Source organism: Lutra lutra, chromosome X, assembly GCF_902655055.1.
Source record: "Lutra lutra chromosome X, mLutLut1.2, whole genome shotgun sequence".
Lineage (NCBI taxonomy): Eukaryota > Metazoa > Chordata > Mammalia > Carnivora > Mustelidae > Lutra > Lutra lutra.
The window spans coordinates 98,381,776-98,400,382 of NC_062296.1; the positions used below are offsets into that span (position 1 = coordinate 98,381,776).

The following is an 18,607-nucleotide window of genomic DNA, read 5'->3' on the forward strand; positions in this document are numbered from 1 at the left end:
GCGAGCACTGTGACAGAGAAGCATGGTGTCAAAGTGCTTGCTCTTGTCAAGTCCAATGGTGTCTCAGTGAGTTCTCGTGAACATGCCTCTCATTGGGTAAAGTCTCACATGCCTTTGTAAGGACTGTGTCATATTGTATGTTTTCATATACACAGTTATGTTCACCCTTTTTTTTTTCCTTAGACTGTTATTTTTCTTGATTTGTAAGAACTCTTTACATACTAGGAAAATAGCCTTTTGCATGTGATCAGGGTTGTAAGTTTTTTTTTTTTTTAAAATATATCATTTACTTCGAACTTTGCTCTTGGTGTGTGTGTGTGTGTGTATTTTTTCCACGCAAAATTATTTTGGTAGCAAAATTTATCTACTTATTCTTCTCAACTTCAACTTATGATTAGGAAGACGTTTCATACTCTGAGGTTAAAAATAAATGGATTCATGCTGTTTTCCCCCTAATATGTTCATTGTGTAACTTCTACCCCATGGTTAATTTTGATGTGTAGATGGGTCTAATTTTGCCTTTTTTTCTTAATGTCTAATTACATGTTCCAACACCATTTATTAAAGAGTCCATCTTTGGGGTGCTTGGGTGGCTCAGTTGGTTAAGCATCTGACTCTTGGTTTCCACTCAGGTTGTGATCTCAAGGTTGTGAGATCCAGCCCTGCATTGGGCTCTATGATCAGTGTGGAGTCTGCTTGAGATTCTCCTCTGCCTCTCTCTAATAAATAAATAAATCTAAAATAAAATAAAATAAAATAAAATAAAATAAAAGTTCATCTTTGTCACCTTCATCAAATGCTCCAGCTCACAGGGCTGGTCGGTTCCTAGAGATAGCATGTGACTCTCTCAGGAGCACAGCTTTCCAACGCAAACCAGGCAATCCACAGCCCTCGCCCTACCATGTCCGTGACCACATTGTTGGCCAGTGTCTACCCTGCCCACGCAAATCACCACAGGGCCAGGGACACCCACGTAGGGACAGCCCCTGTGACCCAGAATCTGCTGAAATTATTCACACCAGACTATCCTAAACCTGCTGAGCCTGCTTCCCTGACCCATTTCTTCCCACAATAAAGACTCTTGTCCACGCTTCCATGTCCCTCTGCCTCCTGACCCATCCTGCTGCTTCCCCATGTAGGGGGTGATGTGGCATGCATGCCCCCTCCTCTTGGAAACTGTGTTCCACAAACTCATTGCAACAGCAGGCATTCATCCCTGGTCTGTTGTCCTCCTCCATACCTGAATAGTAGTAAAACCTACTTCCTGCCCCATGTTGCCTGGGAGTGTGGATCCTGGAGCATCATCCTCGCTCATAAATGCTACTCCCACGTTGGCTCTCGACCTTTCTGCCAGTCATTGTGCTGATACTCTAGTTGGTTCCTGCCAAGGCCTCCGCTGGGGGTGAGCAAGCCTTTATCAGGTGTCTTTGACCAGGTTGGAATGACTCGGGACTAATCCAACCAATCCGCTTCTAAAACTCACTTTGATATATTTTTTTTTCCCTTTTCTTCTTCTTCAGTTTTGGCCCCACAACCCGACCGTGTTGCTGTAGTGACTGGAGGCACAGATGGAATCGGCTATGCCACGGCGAGGCATCTGGCGAGACTCGGCATGCGTGTGATCATAGGTGATGATTGTGTTGTTGGCTAATGGAAGATACTCCGTCGTTGGCTCATATAGAAACAGTGATTTGCTTATAGGTAAAACCCATCTGGGAAACACCTAAAGATGCCCTTGTAAGGACTTGGGTCCTAGTGCAATGAGGACCCATGTCATTGGCTTCTTTTTACCCTAACCACCTCTTTAAAGACACCCTCTCCAAATAAGGTCAGGTTCTGAGCACCTGTGGGGTCCGGGCCTCAACATACGAATTTGGGGAAGACACAACATAGCCCAGTGTCAACTCGGAACAGGTGTTCAAAGATTGGCTTCCTTTGCAGCTGCATCCCATAGAGTACATTGTCCATTCTTCTTTTGAAACGCTCGCTCTGCTCCTTACCCTGGTGTCTAACTCCTCTTTGAAAACGAAGGTATTTTCTTTGCCTGGGAAAGCAAACAGAGTTCAAACGAACCCGTTGTACTTTTGTTAATTTTCCCAGTGAATTGGGGGTACAATTTTTAATCTGCTGGGAAAAATGATACTGTGGACATTACCTTTAAAAAAAAATACTTCATGCTATTTATGTCTCCTATTGACATCATTTGCATTAAATTAATACCTTTTGTGGTGTCTGTTTTTACAGAAATCACATTATACGTCTGGTTTTAGGTGTTAAGGATTGTTTTTACTTAAGACTTTCTACATAATATTACGCATGGTCATTTACTTATTCAATAATGATTTATTTCTTCCTTTCTCCCATTTTTCTCCTCCATCTTTTGCCTGCCATCATTTTTTGAAGGATAATTTTGGGTCAGAATCTATAGTTGGGGCAGGGTATTTAAACATGAATGTGTTCCACTGCTTCCTGGCTCTTGACAAGCTCGGTCTTTGGACCTCACAAACATCTAGTAATGCCTAAATGCACAAACTAAAATCCACATTATAAACCAAATGATACTGAGATGCAGATATAAAAATTTATAAGAACACAAACTTGCCACGTGATTATACACATGAAATCTTTATAGGACAAATAACATGACGTACTGGTGGGTTCAATAACTCCTACTGGTTGGAAGCTGTGATGATCTTAAACTCTATTTTGAGACAGCTTCAGCACCCCAAATTGGGTCTGAAATTATCTCTGGTTTGTGTTGGTGGCCAAGTCAGAGACCCTGCCCTTACTTCCGTGTCTTGTCCACATTTGGACAAGACATTGGGGTTGGCCACCATGATGACGTTGATTGCTTGTGTTAAAACTCAAAGACCCCTGAGTTCCATGGGGGAAGGTATCTCCGAGGGGGCTCTTAACCCAGATGGAGAGCCCCCAGGTCTAGCCAGTGTGGCCTTCTGTTGTCCTCACAGAGGCGTGACTCACATGGGTATACTTAGCTGTTCATTCCCGTAATCAAATGGACTCATGCTCCTAACTTTAATTTTTTCTTCTCACTTTTTTCAAACATGACTCCACAACTTAAAATTTTTGTATTGCATGGCCCTTCCCATGTGTCACTCTTTTGAAAAAGTGCAGTTTCTTACAGTGTTTCCTCCCTCATGGACCCACGTAGGCACCTTTCTCTCATGAGCCAACTGATCTATAGAACGGTATACATTTGCCAGGCGTTGGGAGGGGACGATTACTTCTTGGTGGACCTCACTATTTTCCTCAACTGTGTTTTTTTTTTTCTTCAGAGATGGGTCCACATCCATGTTGTCTGAATCAATGTGGAAATGATAGAACAGTTTTTGACAAGTCTTTGCAAGGACAGTCTTTACCAACATCGATACCTACTTCCCCCACCCAGATGAAGAGTAGTCATTGGCAGATGAGGGGGTCCTGCAGGACAGGGGACCCATCTGAGTGTGCATTTCTGGAACTCCTCTTCAATTTTAGCATCCACGTGATGTGTTTCTCTCTCCCTGGGATCTGAGCACATCACGGAGACATGGTGTGTGATCAGAGGGACTCAGGTCTCTGGGAGACTATTGCCTTGTCTTGGATTTCGCCACCATCTGGGATGACTTGATCAAAGGGATATCAGGGGGGCACCTGGGTGGCTCAGTCAGTTAAGCATCTACCTTTGGCTCACATCATGATCTCAGGGTCCTCGGATCGAGCCCTGCGTCAGGTACCTTGCTCAGCGGGGTGTCTGTTTCTCCCTCTCCTTTTGGCCTCACGCCCCCTACTCATGCTCTCACTTTCTCTCTCTCTCATATGAAGAAAATCTTAAAAAAACTAAAAACAAAAACAAAGTGACATCACATCGTGGACAGAAGGAGCCAAAGTCTTCTCTGAGGGCCCGCTGGAGCTTGGCCTGTGGTAGAAGGAAGCTGGTAGAGCAGGATGGGGAGGAACCTCAGTCTGAGCAGCCGGGGACTGGCATCCAGCACTGGTTATCTCCGCCTCTTGTGACTTCTGTAGTGTACTTGTCTTCTTCATCTTCCTAATTCTTTGTGAAACTTGGCAATATTGCAATGCAAAGAAAAAAAAAATTGTTCCATTTCTGTGCTTTTTACCTCAGTGTGGTATTTTAAGTCATGATGAAGTCTAGATAGATGACTTAGGTCATGATGGGGTCTAGTTGGGTAAATCATGAGGAGGTCTGGTTGGGCGGATCATGAGGTCTTGTTCAGGTAGGTGATGATGAGGTCTAGTTGGGTGAGTGATGAGGAGGTCTGCTTGGATTAGGTGATGATGAAGTCTGGTCAGGTAGGTCATGAGGAGGTCTAGTTGGGTGGATCATGAGGTCTTGTTCAGGTAGGTGATGATGAGGTCTAGGTGGGTGAGTGATGAGGAGGTCTACTTGGATTAGGTGATGATGAAGTCTGGTCAGGTAGGTCATGAGGAGGTCTAGTTGGGTGGATCATGAGGTCTTGTTCAGGTAGGTGATGATGAGGTCTAGGTGGGTGAGTGATGAGGAGATCTAGTTCGGTTAGGTGAAGATGGGGTCTGTTTGGGTTAGATGATGATGTAGTCTGGTCAGGTAGGTCGTGATGAGGTCTATTTGAGTTAGGTGATGATAGGTCTAGTTGAGTTAAGCGATGATGGGGTCTAGTTTGGTAGGCGATGAAGGGTTCTAGCTGGGTGGCTCATGAGGTGGTCTAGTTGGGTAAGTCCCTAGAAAGTCAGGTTGGGGTTAGGTCATGCTCAGGTCTAGTTGAGTAAGGATTGTGATCTATAGACAGAATGCAGTGAAGGCATGTGAGGGAGCATGTGGTACTCATACATGTGAATACTGGAACCCTGACTCTCCTGTCACCTCCTCATTTAGGTGATGTTTGCTGAGACCAGGAACAGTCCTGCCTGCACCAAAGTTCTCCTTCTCTTGAAGTAAACAGAGTGCTCCTGTGCTTCTCCACCTCTTCCATCTTCTTTCCTACAGAGCTTCTGGTGTCTGCATGGGTCACAGTTTGACCCGCTCAGTCCAATCAAGTGTGAATGTTCCCTCCTCCCTGGGTCCTTCAGGGCATAACTGCATATATTCTGAGAGGGACAGTGTTTCATCTTGTGTGACAGTTTGATACAAGGCCACTTAACAAAATATTATTGCGGACACTTTAATGTAAATTTCACACTAAATGGAAACTAAGAGATGTGTATATTCAATTTCAAGTTTGCCAATCCTGAGTCCATTAATGTTTAAACAATAATCAGTTACTTGCTGAAGAATTGGAAAAGGGAATGTGAATCCAACCCAAGCACATTGATATTGCCATAAATTCATTAATTATTAAATTTCTCATTTGCTCACAATATCTCAGTTCTCATAGTTTCAAAATACTGTTTTGGTGGAGGATCTATCTTTATAATTCTTCATGAATAGCCATCTAAAAGATGGCTTTTGAGATGAGGGACCAGTAGATGTTTCTGGTGTGGACCAGATAATAAATATTTGCTTAAGTGTGTCTCTCAGTGGTCAGCTCTGTCTTGATAGCCGGAAAGCACCATTGGCAATATTCAAAGCTATGGGTATGGCTGTTGTTCCAATATATATATATTTTTTCTTTTCACATCAGGGAAATCATTGGATGTGGCCCCAGGTTTCTAGTTGGCTGGCCTTGGTTTGGGTTCAATGTCTTTAAATTTAGCCCCCCACCGAAAGCATGAGCCGAAGGCAGACCCACTGTGCTTGTGCCTACCTTCCATTCTGGTCAAGTACTCTACCTCGCATGCAATATTTGGTCAGTAAATGTAGGAAATCTCTAACAATTGCATAGGGTCAAGGTTCCATAACCAACTCTGGGGAGCCAGCTGATGAAGATGACCTTTGCCAAAAGAGTGCCTGTGTCCATGCTTCTAATGCAATGCCTTAGGGAGAGTAGAGACCTGCCCATCAAGGGGAGGTGTTACCATGACCAGTTTCCCCTCCTGGTTGGATGCCCCCCGCTTTCTCTGGCCATTGATATCTCTTTTGGAACGTGGAGCGTCTTCTCTTCCACTTCACGCAGGCTCCCACTGGGCCACCTTTGATGCCAAGATGGCGAATGCCAGAAGCGTAGCCCACCAGTGGATGTCTCTTGATTATTTTAAAATGGCATGGAAATTCCAAACTAAGCTCACGCATGTACACGGCCCTAGCTTAGAGAAAGGTGAAATTTATTTTGTCGTCTTTGAGGCTTAGAACATTTAGAGATGGAATATAACTTTCCGGTATGGCATCTTGTCCGACTGTGCACCCCGCAACACAGGAAGACCCTCTGAGCAAAAATGTAACAACCGTATAATATGCTCTTTCTTCAAGGGAGCCAAAGGTGTGAATACTATCACAGCTGCGTTTTCTTGACGTCTGCAACTCTGAACTCCTTTAAGGTGGTGGCGCCTTATATAATCCTTTACTTCACCCCCTGAAGATGTCTTTTGCCATATTTATCTCAGATTCATCTCCAGCTGGAGCCAAAGACGTTTCTGATTTCACAACGTTCACTGCTTCTGCTGTCTGTGTTTCCTTAACTCTTTGTTGTAAAGCCTTCTGCTTCTGGGAAGGGTGTTCCATCGGGGTTTTTTTTGGTGGGGGCGGGGGGACACTTGTCAATGACACAGACTAATTAGTGCAGGATCAAGTGGTGGGGGGATCCATAGCAGGACCCCTTGTACGTTAGTTTGAATATAAAAATGAAACAAAATAGAGGAAAACAGCATGTAGAAATGTCTCCAGAACGAATTGCTTGGTGATATGTTTTCATGGAGATCTCAAGAGGGTTGTACCCCAGAGAACACCTGGCCAGCAGCGGCTGGATGCAAGTGGGAGGGTGATGTGAGCCACTCCACCCCTTTAGGACCTGGTCCTCCCAGGCCAGGTGTCTCTCCTGCTGTCCTCATGCCACCTGTCACTTCTCGGGGCTCCAGGAGCTTCACTCCCACGCCTGTGTTCCTTAGATGCCAACTCCAGTCATCCTGTGCAGAAGCGCTCCCATGACTCACCCTGGCAGGGAGTTTCGGGGTTGGCTCACCCCACAAAGGAGCTGAACATCTGCCTGTGGTCCAGTTGATCGTGAGTGCTGGTGTGTGGGAAGACAGGGTGTCCTGATCTTCTCCCTGAATGGCAGCCCCATTCGGCGCACCTAAAAATTCGGACTGTGTGCTCAGGGACACAGTTGAAAACAAGATGCCTTCCTCCAAACATCAATGCACGGCCATGTAGTGAGACACTAAAGAAACCTCATTCACTATTTTAACGCCCAGATGTCACCATCTCTATTTTCACGGCGATGTCCCTCATACACAAAACACGTGTGGCCATTCTTCTAAGCTCACGTTTCCCCAGACTCATACCTGTGGAGTTTGTACAGAGTCCTCGATGAGGAAATGGGAAATTCCACATTCATAGAGGGAATGGCCCATGCTCATTTTGGAGCTCAGACCACCAGTGAGTGGGGGGAGGCGGATGTCCACTAAAGTTTCTTAGAAAGTTCTATGTGTGCTCTGACCTTCCTGCCACCATCTTTATGCTCACGTGATTCTGGGCTCTCTCCCACCCCCCCCGCCCCATGTTCTTTGTGCCGCCAGCTGCGTCATACCCCAGTAATCAAAGACGGGGACATTCTTCTTCTCGCCAATGCAAGCTAAAGGCAATCCTCCGTCAGTCGATATGTTGCCTTGGCCAAGGCTGTTCTGGTGGCCCCGTTCCACACCAGGGCTCGATGACAAGCCATAAAGAGCCCCCTTCGAGGTTGTGTTTTGCATCTCAAGACAACATTTTCTCGTGCTCGATAATGTCTGGAGGACCTGGCCACTGATCATACCTTTTTTTTTTCCTTATAGCTGGAAATAATGCTGGCAAAGCCCAGGAAGCTGTGAGACAAATACAAGAAGAGACTTTGAATGACAAAGGTAGTGTTCTCGAGCCTCGTGGGTCTTGTCCTTGTTCCGAGTTGGTGTTGGAAGCTGAGCTGCAGGCCTGGACGTTGGATCATGAGTGTGGGCGGGTGGAGGCGGCACTCGGGGGTGAGGATGTCTGTCTTGTGCATTTCTTCTGGGGAATTCCAGTCCCCCCAGAGAGTGCTGAATAGCAGTAAGCATGTCCCTGTGATAGCATTGCTCTGTGGAGGCATCTTATGATGAAAGCGTTCGAATGTACCGGTTGATGGCATATTTGTGACAGCGGGACCTTGTTTCCATTCCGTGCCTGTCTCCAGGGCTGGGGGGCCTCAGTAGCATGTCTTCATGCTGGAACTGTCCAGTGCAACTGCCAGCAGGTGCGTCTACTGGTTGCCGGTTCTGGGCTGCAGATAATTCCATCATGGATGTGTCTGGCTCCGCCTTGCTCTAGCAAATCCTGTAGTGCTTACTCTCTCTACTTGTCCAACCCGAGCAGTGGACACCTATCTGTAACCTCGATCCTGGTTGCAAATGCTGTTGAGTACTTTCTGAGCCCTGCTCGTGGGCCTCATGTTTAAGAGAAGGAGATGCACATCAACCATCTTGGACTGGACCCAACCAAGATGGCGCTATGAGCGTATCCCAGACACTGGGGCTTCTCCGGTCTGAGCTTATGGTGGTTCTCCTCCTCCTCCTCCCTCTTCTTCCTCCATTTCTTTTCCTCCTTCTCCTTCTCTTCCTCCTTCTCCTTTTTCCTCTTCTTTCTCCATTTCTTCTCCTCCTTCCTCTTCCTCCATTTCTTTTCTTCCTCCTCCTCCTTCCTCTTCTTCCTCCATTTCTTTTTCTCCTCCTCCTTCTTTTTAAGATTTTATTTGTTTATTGGAGAGAGAGAGAGAGAATGAGTAGGGGGAGGATCAAAGGGAGAGGGAGAAGGAGACTCTACACAGAGCATGGAGCCTGACTTAGGGCTTGATCCCATGAGCCTAAGATCATGACCTGAGCCCAAACCAAGAGTCTGTAGCTCAACCCACTGAGCCACTCAGGCTCACCAGTGGTGGTTCTTTTTAATAAGGCACGAGAGAGAAGGAAAGCCATGGATGGCAAGTCTCATGAACATCTGTCTTGTGGAACGCTTATTCCCCACCTAGCTTGTCCAAGGCAGCCTTGAAAGTTGGCATTTCACTCTGTGCACACAGCTGGGGGACGTTCCCGCTGCCCCTGACCTTTGTGGCACGATCCCTTTGACCCTGGGACAGAACGTGGAGGAGAGCTTCCCTGTAGCCCAGGGCTGGTCTGGCTCTTTGCGAAACACCAGGCAGTTGTTGCAGATGGGAGCCAACGCCTTCTGCCACCTGACCTGCACAGAAATGATTACAACAGATGACCCTTGTCCCCGTCCCCATTTACTGTGGCTCACGGAGGTGGCGTTCTCTAACACAGTTGTGTTCTAGTCCTGTATCATCATGGGGAACAGGCTACAAATGCAGATTCCCAGCCCTACGAGGAGCCGGAGCATTTGAGAATGGGGCCTGGGCATCTGCATTTCCCTCGGGTTGAAACCTCATGGCCCCATTACAAATGCACTAGCCCTTGATTTCCAGACCCAACGAGGAGTCTCATGAGAAACCACCAAACCATGTGTTCTTTGTGACTTTTGAAAAATTCTGAATGAATTTTTTTTTTTAAAAGGATAGTTTGGGGGCACCTGGGTGGCTCAGTGGGTTAAGCCGCTGCCTTCGGCTCAGGTCATGATCTCAGGGTCCTGGGATCGAGCCCCGCATTGGGCTCTCTGCTCAGCAGGGAGCCTGCTTCCTCCTCTCTCTCTGCCTGCCTCTCTGCCTCCTTGTGATCTCTGTCTGTCAAAAAAATAGATAAAATCTTTAAAAAAAAAAAAAAAGGATAGTTTGAAGAACAGTTTGCCAAACAACCCAAGCAAGGAGGGAGCAAATGTTCATTCCTAAAGTTTAAGAGTTTCACATGTTCTAACAAAGCAGTAAGCAATAGCCCTGATTTGTCAGAGGAAAGAATGTTCTAGAAGTGATTCCTACATGAGAAATGGCTACTGCTGGCATCCGTGCTGTGTGTTGGGATTCAGGTGTGGGTGTGCAAAGCCCGTCCATTCAAGGCACAGCTCTTTGTCAGCTCCTCTGTGCTGAGTTGGAGGGTAGGCTGCCAAGGGTCTTAGGGTCTACGAGGCAATGAAGGCAATGATTCCTAACCATGCAGGACAGTGTGCTCTCTTCTGGGGGCAGGCATGCCCCTCGCGTCAGAGCTGACGTGCCCTCTGTTGGAGGCTTCTGTTTCTTCTTTCCTCTCAAAGTCCACCAAGTAGACCTGGAATTAGCATCTGGGACATCCAGGCCCTGGGGTGGCTAACCCTGCAGGGGCATATTCGCAGTCCCAGGAACCTCAGCCCATCTCGATGTGCGCAGCACCCCCTCACTGCCTCCTGCTTCCGGGCACGTCCGTTTATGAAAAGAGCAGACCCTTTGTGTGTACAAGGAGCATGGCTGTGCATCCTTGGCGGAGGTGGCTGGTCCTGCTTTGTTCTTTCTGCTTCTTAGAACTGGACCAGGAAAGGCTCTGAGGAGGGTCACCAGGTCTTGGGTGTAACCTGGCCTGGGAGTGGTCGTGTGGGGTCAGGGAGGCGTCTGGACCCAAGCCGGGTGAGCCCTGAGGTGTGCAGCATGAGTACTCCAAATGGGGACCCTGTTCAAGGTCATTGCCTCTGTCCATTATGACCGAATAGTTTGATAAGGTGAGCAATGGGGAAAGAGGTCTGAGTCAGACACACACACACACACACACACACACACACACACACACAGGCTTTGAAGTGAATTTTGGGTACATTGAATTAAACAAGAAAGTAGCACTGTATTAAATTTAGATCAGAAGCTAAGCCTTTGGAGGCATTGGTCAGTGGAGGGCCCCATCCCGGCACGTCAGGCGCAGGATGCTGGGGCTTCGCCGGGTGGGAGCAGTAGGGTGGTGGTCCATGAACAGACTTTTGCTTTGGCTGAATGTGCATCCAGGCTCAGGGCAACCCCCAGAGACACCGTCCAGACAACCAGGGGCCACTCCCTTTCCGTGGGACTGCAAGGTCTCCTTCCTCTTGGCACATCTCCCTGCAGGCAGGTCCAGCTCAGGATGTTCTCCAGAGCTGAGTTCAGAGGGAGACGCTTCTCTCCAGACCAGCGTGGACCCACTGGAGAACCTCCAAAGTTCTCACCCACGCAACGCCAGTAACGCGACTTGGATTGAGGCCCACGGAGCCACACTTACTCATGGATTATGGCTCTTCTGTGATTTCTCTGTTGGGTAATTGTGTCTCTGGATTTTTTAGATTTTTTTTTCTTTTTTTGAGCAAGCAAGCACACATCCTAACACTAGTGTAGGTTCCTGTGAAGAACACAATGACTTCTCAATGCCTACAGGCTCTCCAGCCTACCTCCTCCTCTTCTCTGGACTTAATGTAAGGTAAAAAAAAAAAAAAAAAGAAAAAAAGAAAGTAAAGAAAAACAAAACAAAACAAAAAAAAAAAAACCCACTAACTTCTTAATTGAATGCTTCATCCTCCTTACTTTCTGGTACTTTCTGCCTTTGAGGTCTTGGTCAGTTGAGATCCTACTTTAGGTTGAGGTGGGAGGAAGCCCACATACCAGCCTTCAACTATTTGAGCTCTTGGAAGGACAAATTTATGAGTGTTTTCAGGAACCGAGGCGATATGGTTCATTTATCCACTGAGAGATTTTCCCAGGGACAAGAGTTTGAATACCTTATCATCGTATCGATGGTGCCAAAATCTTTATTGCTCTTGAGTCATAACTGCTGAGAAGGCTGTCTTGTTTGGAGCAGATACTCTTCCTTCTAGGACCAAAATAAATAAGTAAGTAAATGAAATAGAAAACAAAAATACGAGACCCAACACCATCACAAAAACAAACAACAGAAAAACATAACAGCATCCCAGCGAACCCAAATGGAAATAGAGTATTTAAATACTATTGAAAGGACTTAGAGAAGGTAATTCTGTTTTGGCTATTTGTCATAGACTCATGCAAAGCCTATTAGAATTAATTCCCTAGTCCTAAACCTTCATCATGATCCTACTGAGAATACGGAGTCTGCGATCTTCTCTATAAGGCTTTGCTTTGTGTTCTTCAAAAGTGTGTTCTTAGGGAGCCTGGGTGGCTCAGTGGGTTAAAGCCTCTGCCTTCGGCTCAGGTCATGGTCTCAGGGTCCTGGGATCGAGCCCTGTATCGGGCTCTCTGCTCAGCGGGGAGCCTGCTTCCCCCCGCCCCTGCCTACCTGTGATCTCTATCAAATAAACAAATAAATGAATGAATGAATGAATAAATAAATAAATAAAACTGTGTCCTTGACCACTCTCCATCTTTCCTAACATTGTCCCGCCAGTAGCGACTTGCTCCGTCTTTATTGGGAAGAAGGACCCGCTGTTTGATTCATGGGCTTTTTGTTCAGGTCTCATGTCCGGTTTGCTTTTGTTGAAAGAGAACTTTTCCCGTGCCGGGAAAGGCCAGTTGTGTGCACTTACCAGTGGGATGGTTTCTCCTTAGAAATGCGTCTTTGGGGGCGCCTGGGTGGCTCAGCGGGTTAGGCCGCTGCCTTCGGCTCAGGTCATGATCTCAGGGTCCTGGGATCGAGCCCCGCATCGGGCTCTCTGCTCAGCGGAGAACCTGCTTCCTCCTGTCTCTCTGCCTGCCTCTCTGCCTGCTTGTGATCTCTCTCTGTCAAATAAATAAATAAAAAATCTTTAAAAAAAAAAAGAAATGCGTCTTTGATCTATGATGTTTGAATTATCCAACTGACTACAGAATACTTTAATTAACCATGGAAGCAAAAAATACTATGACGTCAGTTTGGTGTTCATTATGCAAATAGTTATTAGCGTCTCTGGATCGCAATCTGCTGGTCTTTGTCATCTGAGAGGGATTCAGATCTTGAATGTAGACCTACCTTGCCTGAGTAGACACCTACCATTTTTCTTCTACTCATAGACTCTCTCATTTTGTAGAATGATCCTTCTGGAGTTTGGTCCATTTGGAAAAACTTGAGTGAGTGTTGATGGCATGAATTTCTTTGTTCCCTCTACCACGTTTGTTTTTCCTTTATGATGTAGAGTTCTCAACACCCACTACCTATGGTGAAGAGCTTGATGGAAGTTTGTTGGCCAACAACCAACGGTATCCCCAAAGAAGTTTGAACAATATTCTACATGAATATTTAGGTCCAGCATATATCCAAGGCTACTTATCTTCCTTAGTTAACATAAAATGGCCCTTATTGACATGAATTTTTTCAAACTAGAGTCCCATTTTTTTTTTAACCTTTCAATTTTAATTTAACGTCCCAACTTAGGCAGTAAGCAGCCACGTTCACTAGCTAGATGACCGCCAGGCAGACAGACAGACAGCTGGTTTCCTGGGGGGGGTAATTAGAAGTTTTAGAAGGTCACCGTGTCTTCTCTGAAAGCATGGAAGGAGACGATGAGCACTTTCTGAAAATTTAATCGGCTATTATAGCTGTCACCTTGTTCCTTACATTAAAAGGCTCTTCATTTCTCAGGCTTGCAACGATTAATTTTAACCTTTCGAAACACTAGCAAGGTGAATTCTATGAGAGAGGGCGATTGTCTGCCTGGTTTCCTTAGCTCTTCTATAAATACCTAGAGGGTCAAAAAAAAAAAAATCCCACAAGGAAGAATTTTCATCCTTAGACTGCCTGCCACATTCTGCTTCCCCCACTGATAATTTATGCAATATTTTCACTCCCTGCAAGGTCAGTGGCCGTTTTATTTCCACTCTTCCGTTGGACGCTTCTCAAATGGTTCCTTTGAACACATCTCAAGATGGTCTGTGCATCTGAGCCAACTAATGGGACATCATGCTTGTAACGGTTTCAAAAAATTATTCCAGAAACATTACTTCCATGGCATTTTTCCCTCTGGGGGAAATGAAGTAGATTTTCGTTACTATAGAATAGAAGCATAGAGTAACAAAGGGTGTTTTTTTTTTTTTTTTTAATAAAATGTGGAGTGTTATGTAAAGATATTTTACACACATCGGTTAGACCCAGAAATAGAACCACATGGGATATGTGGGTTTGAGTAGGCAGAACCCATCATGTTAGTGAGTTAGAAAGTCGTTAGATCCCCCTTGCAGCGGGTGCTATAAACCCTATGTCCAGGAGAGTCTCCAAAAGGTACTGTAAGGCTTTGGAGATAAATATTTATATTTCCTGTACTTCGCGTTTTATCTTAAATGCTTTTCTCATGGAGCCACATTGCACTCTCTCTAGAGAGCAGCTGTGGGATTTGCATGGTCCTAAGTATTTATTTGCAGGTAAGGTGCTCCCTGTCTACTCCCGATCTCCCCATGTGCCCCCGTTCCCTCTTGTAGATACAAGTTTCCATCTGGGCCCATTTCACTTCAGCCTGATGAACTCCCGTTAGCATTTCTTTGCTGTGGGGTTTGGTCATCACAAATTTCCGTACCTGTCCCTTGTCTGAAAATGTCATTACTTAACCTTCATTTTTTGAAAGCTATTTTCTGTGGTTACAGAATTCCAGGTTGGAAACAACTTCTGACCCCCAGGATATTAAAGTGGTTCTGACATGGACCTTCGCCATTTGGGATGAGAAGATAGCTATTCTTATCATCAATATTTCATGAATATAAGTGTCTTTTCCCATCTTTTCTGTTATTTTCTGTTTTCAGAAGTTTGAGAATATGCAGAGGTATGGTTTCTTCCCCCCTTCCTGCCATGTTTATACTGCTTGGGTGTAAAAGGTTTTCTGTATCTGTGAGTAGTTGAATGTGATAAAATTTAGAGAATTTTCAGCCATTTTTTTTCAAAACCTTTTTCTGTTCTGTTCTTTCCATCTTGTTCTTACAAGTCTACGATTACACATCCATTAGATAGTATGGCACTCTGGCATTTACTTGAATAAGTACTGTTCATTTTATCCCAGCTTTTAAAAATTTTTCTCTGTGCTTCATTTTGGATAATTTCTAGAGACCTACCTCCAGTTCACCAAATGGTTTTTTCAGTTGTATCTATTATACTTTTAATCCCATGATTGGGTTGTCTGATTACAGCAAAACAAACTGTATTTTTCAGGCTTAGGGTTTCTAGTTGGTTATTTTTAGTTTACCTATCTTTTTGGATGTTCTTCATATCCCCATCCTTGACACCCATCTATTTTTGTAGCCTCTTTAATATGTGGTAGCTACTTTAAAGTCCTTCTCTGCTAATTCTAACATAAGAAATAATGATTTCTTATCATCTCTGAGTCTGTTTCTATTGATTTTTTTCCCTCTTGACATCAGGTTACATGTTGTTGTTTCTTTGCATGTGAGGTGATTTTTGTTGTGTATTAGACACCATGACTGATCCACGGTACAAACCTTGGATTCTGCTTATCTTCCTCTGAAGAATGTTGAGTTTTGTGGCAAGCAATGGTATGACTTGAGGGATACCTAGATCCTGTGGGAGTACCACTAGATTCTGGTTATCATAAGTCTATTTCGTTGTTGCCCTTGGGCCTTGGACGGAGACCTTCATCTTGAGACACAGCCCTTTCATCAAAGACATAGACCATCTCAGGTTTCAGGTGAGAGTCCAAGATGTTCACCAAGTCCTTCCAACTTGGCAGGATTCAAATGTCATCTTGTCTCCCCAACACCAGGCAGCAGCTGAAGTGTCTCTGCTCACCTTTCAGCCTTCCAGCTGCTGTTTGCTTCTGAGCTCCTTGGGTGTCTCAAGTTGGAGCCTTTGAAATTCAGTACTCAGCCAAGGGTCCCGCAGAAGTTTCTACTTGCATTTTGGTGCTCCCCACCCCCCATGGCCTTTCAGTTTTAAGGTTGTACCTGTTGATTGTAGCTGCCCTAATAGCCCCAAACTTTGACCACTGTCCTCTTAGCTCATCTATTATATTCTGCTTGAGCTCTGCACCTGGGCACCCTTCAGTTTTGGCATTGGACTATCAATTCCAGCTGTCCCAACAGCCCCAGACTCTGACCTTTGACTCCTCAGCTCATCTGTTTACTATTCTGTGTTTGAGCAGTGCACCTTGAAATCTGAGACATATCCTCAGTGGGGGGAAGGGGTAAATGAGAGCTGCCTTTGGCAAAACAGGATTTGTGGTCATTCTCTAATAAGTTCATGAGGTTACAGTGAAACGTTTGAGCAAAAGAAACCACTAAAGTCCTTTATGTTAGCAATCGCTATACTCAGGGGAACAGTCAGCATCATGTTGGGTACTTGCCATGTACCAGAGGAGTCACGTGTCCTGTCCTTTGATGTAGGTCTTATCACTGTGCACGTTTTCCAAATGAGGAAAGTGGGGTCATAAAGAGTTTAGGGAAATTGCTCAATTTCATGCAGTTCACAAGTGGAGATGTTGGAATTTGAACTCAGGAATGAACTCAGAAATAAGTGAGATCCTTGGGGGTGGGGAGAGGTGGAGGGCAACAGGAAGAGGAAAAGAAAGAAACTGGTGGACAGGAGTTGAGTTGGGTGTCCATTGGCCGGGGTCTTCTAGGAACCCTGGTTTGTATAGTGTAGTGTGCTCTGTCCCCAGGAAGGCCTGTTACATACACACCAGCTTGTAGGTAGAATCTGTGGTGTGAGTGAACATGTGAATGAGGACCAAAAAAGCATTCCATGCTTCCATCAATGAGACAAAATGGCACCAAGAAAGACATGGTGGTGTGACCACCTCTTCCTATCAGCAGCAACTCAACAAAGGCAACTGCACACTCCCCCAGGGCTCTGAAAATGCCCCCGAGAGCTGGAGAGGGTTCTAGGGTCTTCACAACCCATAACGAGTTCATGGATCCCTCAAATCCAAAACATCACCCCAGGAGGAAGCATAACCCAGGTGCCACTTGAGTTCTGGATAAATATCCAACAACCAGTATGAGATTCTGCTTTCCCTTCTACCCATAACATCTTGCTTTCCCACGTTCTGTCTTGTGGGAATACTTTCTCTGTTAGTAAACAAACGTCCTTATTTTTATGGTTACCTACTCTTCCGTTGTGGAGATATAACAAATCATTCATCTCCTTTCTTATCAATGCACATTTTTTATGATTATATATGCTCCATGCCCTTGGATTTGTATCCTTGAACACTTTTTCACATTCCCCTTGAGATGTATTCTGAAACGCAGAATGAGGAGTCGAACAGGAATGGAGTGATGTTGGCAGGGGGTTCTCCAGGAGGCTGGCACCAATCATGCTTTCCCTTCTACCCCCCTGTGTGTTTTCATGCTGAACTGCTCATCTGGGTGATGATTAGGCCACTTGGTGAAGCTGTGTTGGCCTGAGGAGGACTGGCAAGGGTGAAATGTGACCAATGACCTAGGACGTGGATATTGCCATGCCTTGCTTCAGGCCCCGGGGGTAGAGATTGCTCTCTGCCTGGGTGATCTGGTCGCCCATCTTCACGTGCCCTGAGCTGGCCTTATACACTTGGAGCTCACCTACACGTTACACCGTGGGGTTGGTTCAGCCTTTTTCTCCTTCCCTAACTTACATGTCATCACTCCATAACCTAGTATATACTGATAAACTCTAGGCATGAAGGAGGAGGACTTTCCATGGAGTTTCGGTGTTTGACATGCCAGTCCATCAGTCACTCAACATCATTACCATAGGTGTGGGCTTTGCCCATCGGGCACCTGCCCTGACTCATCCTGTTTTGAGTTCTTAATTGATGTGTTTTCACCCATCTGATGCTGGAGAGATAATGAAAGCATTGATGTGATGCCCCAGGATGGCAAGGATTTCCTAAATTTGCTGTCTTAGAGTTGGATTCCTATCTCTGGTTTTCCGGGGCACACTTGTCTATAGGAATCTCACCTTACAGAATGAACCTTCTACTTCAGAGCAAATGCTATATGTACTCCGCTCATGAGATTAAAGGTGAAAATACATTTTTAAAACGTCCTTTTGGGAAATAAGTCACAAAAAGCCCTCTTACCTGTAACACACATTCTTTCTTTGTACCTGGGGATGGGTAGAAGGCATCGCCATGAAAATTGATTGCCTGACAGCTGTGGCCAGACCTGGTTGAATCTTGACTTTTATTTTATTTTTTTTTATTTTATTTTTTTTAAAGATTTTATTTATTTATTTGACAGAGAGAGATCACAAGTAGGCAGAGAGGCAGGCAGAGAGACAGGAGGAAGCAGGCTCCCTGCTGAGCAGAGAGCCCAATGCGGGACTCGATCCCAGGACCCTGAGATCATGACCTGAGCCGAAGGCAGCGGCTTAACCCACTGAGCCACCCAGGCGCCCCTGAATCTTGACTTTTACTAAAAAATATTCACCTTAATTTTTTGTGGTGTTTTAGGCTTACAGAAAATTGAGTACATAATTCAGGGAATGCCGAGCCATGCCCCCCACATCCTAGTTTTGCTGATTATTAACATCTTGCATATTTATGACACATTGGCTATAATCAGTGAACCAATATGGATACTTTATTGTTAATGAAAGTCCACACTTTACATTAGGGTCACTTTTGGTGTTGTGCATTCTGTTGGATTTGGACAAATGTACGGTGACATTGATTCACCATTATGGTGCCATACAGAGTCATTTTATTGCCCTAAAAATCTTCTGTGCTGTACCTGGTTATCCTGCTCCGCTGAAC

General features: G+C 45.3%; 1 protein-coding gene across 1 annotated transcript in view; it reads left to right on the forward strand.

The window, feature by feature from the left end:
• Positions 1 to 18,607, forward strand: part of DHRSX (dehydrogenase/reductase X-linked) — a 145,222-nt gene that overhangs the window by 25,517 nt on the left and 101,098 nt on the right. Inside the window, exons 2-3 of the mRNA XM_047716910.1 lie at positions 1,521 to 1,628; positions 7,867 to 7,935. Coding sequence (XP_047572866.1) covers positions 1,521 to 1,628; positions 7,867 to 7,935 — 177 coding nt within the window. The remainder of the gene's footprint in view (positions 1 to 1,520; positions 1,629 to 7,866; positions 7,936 to 18,607) is intronic.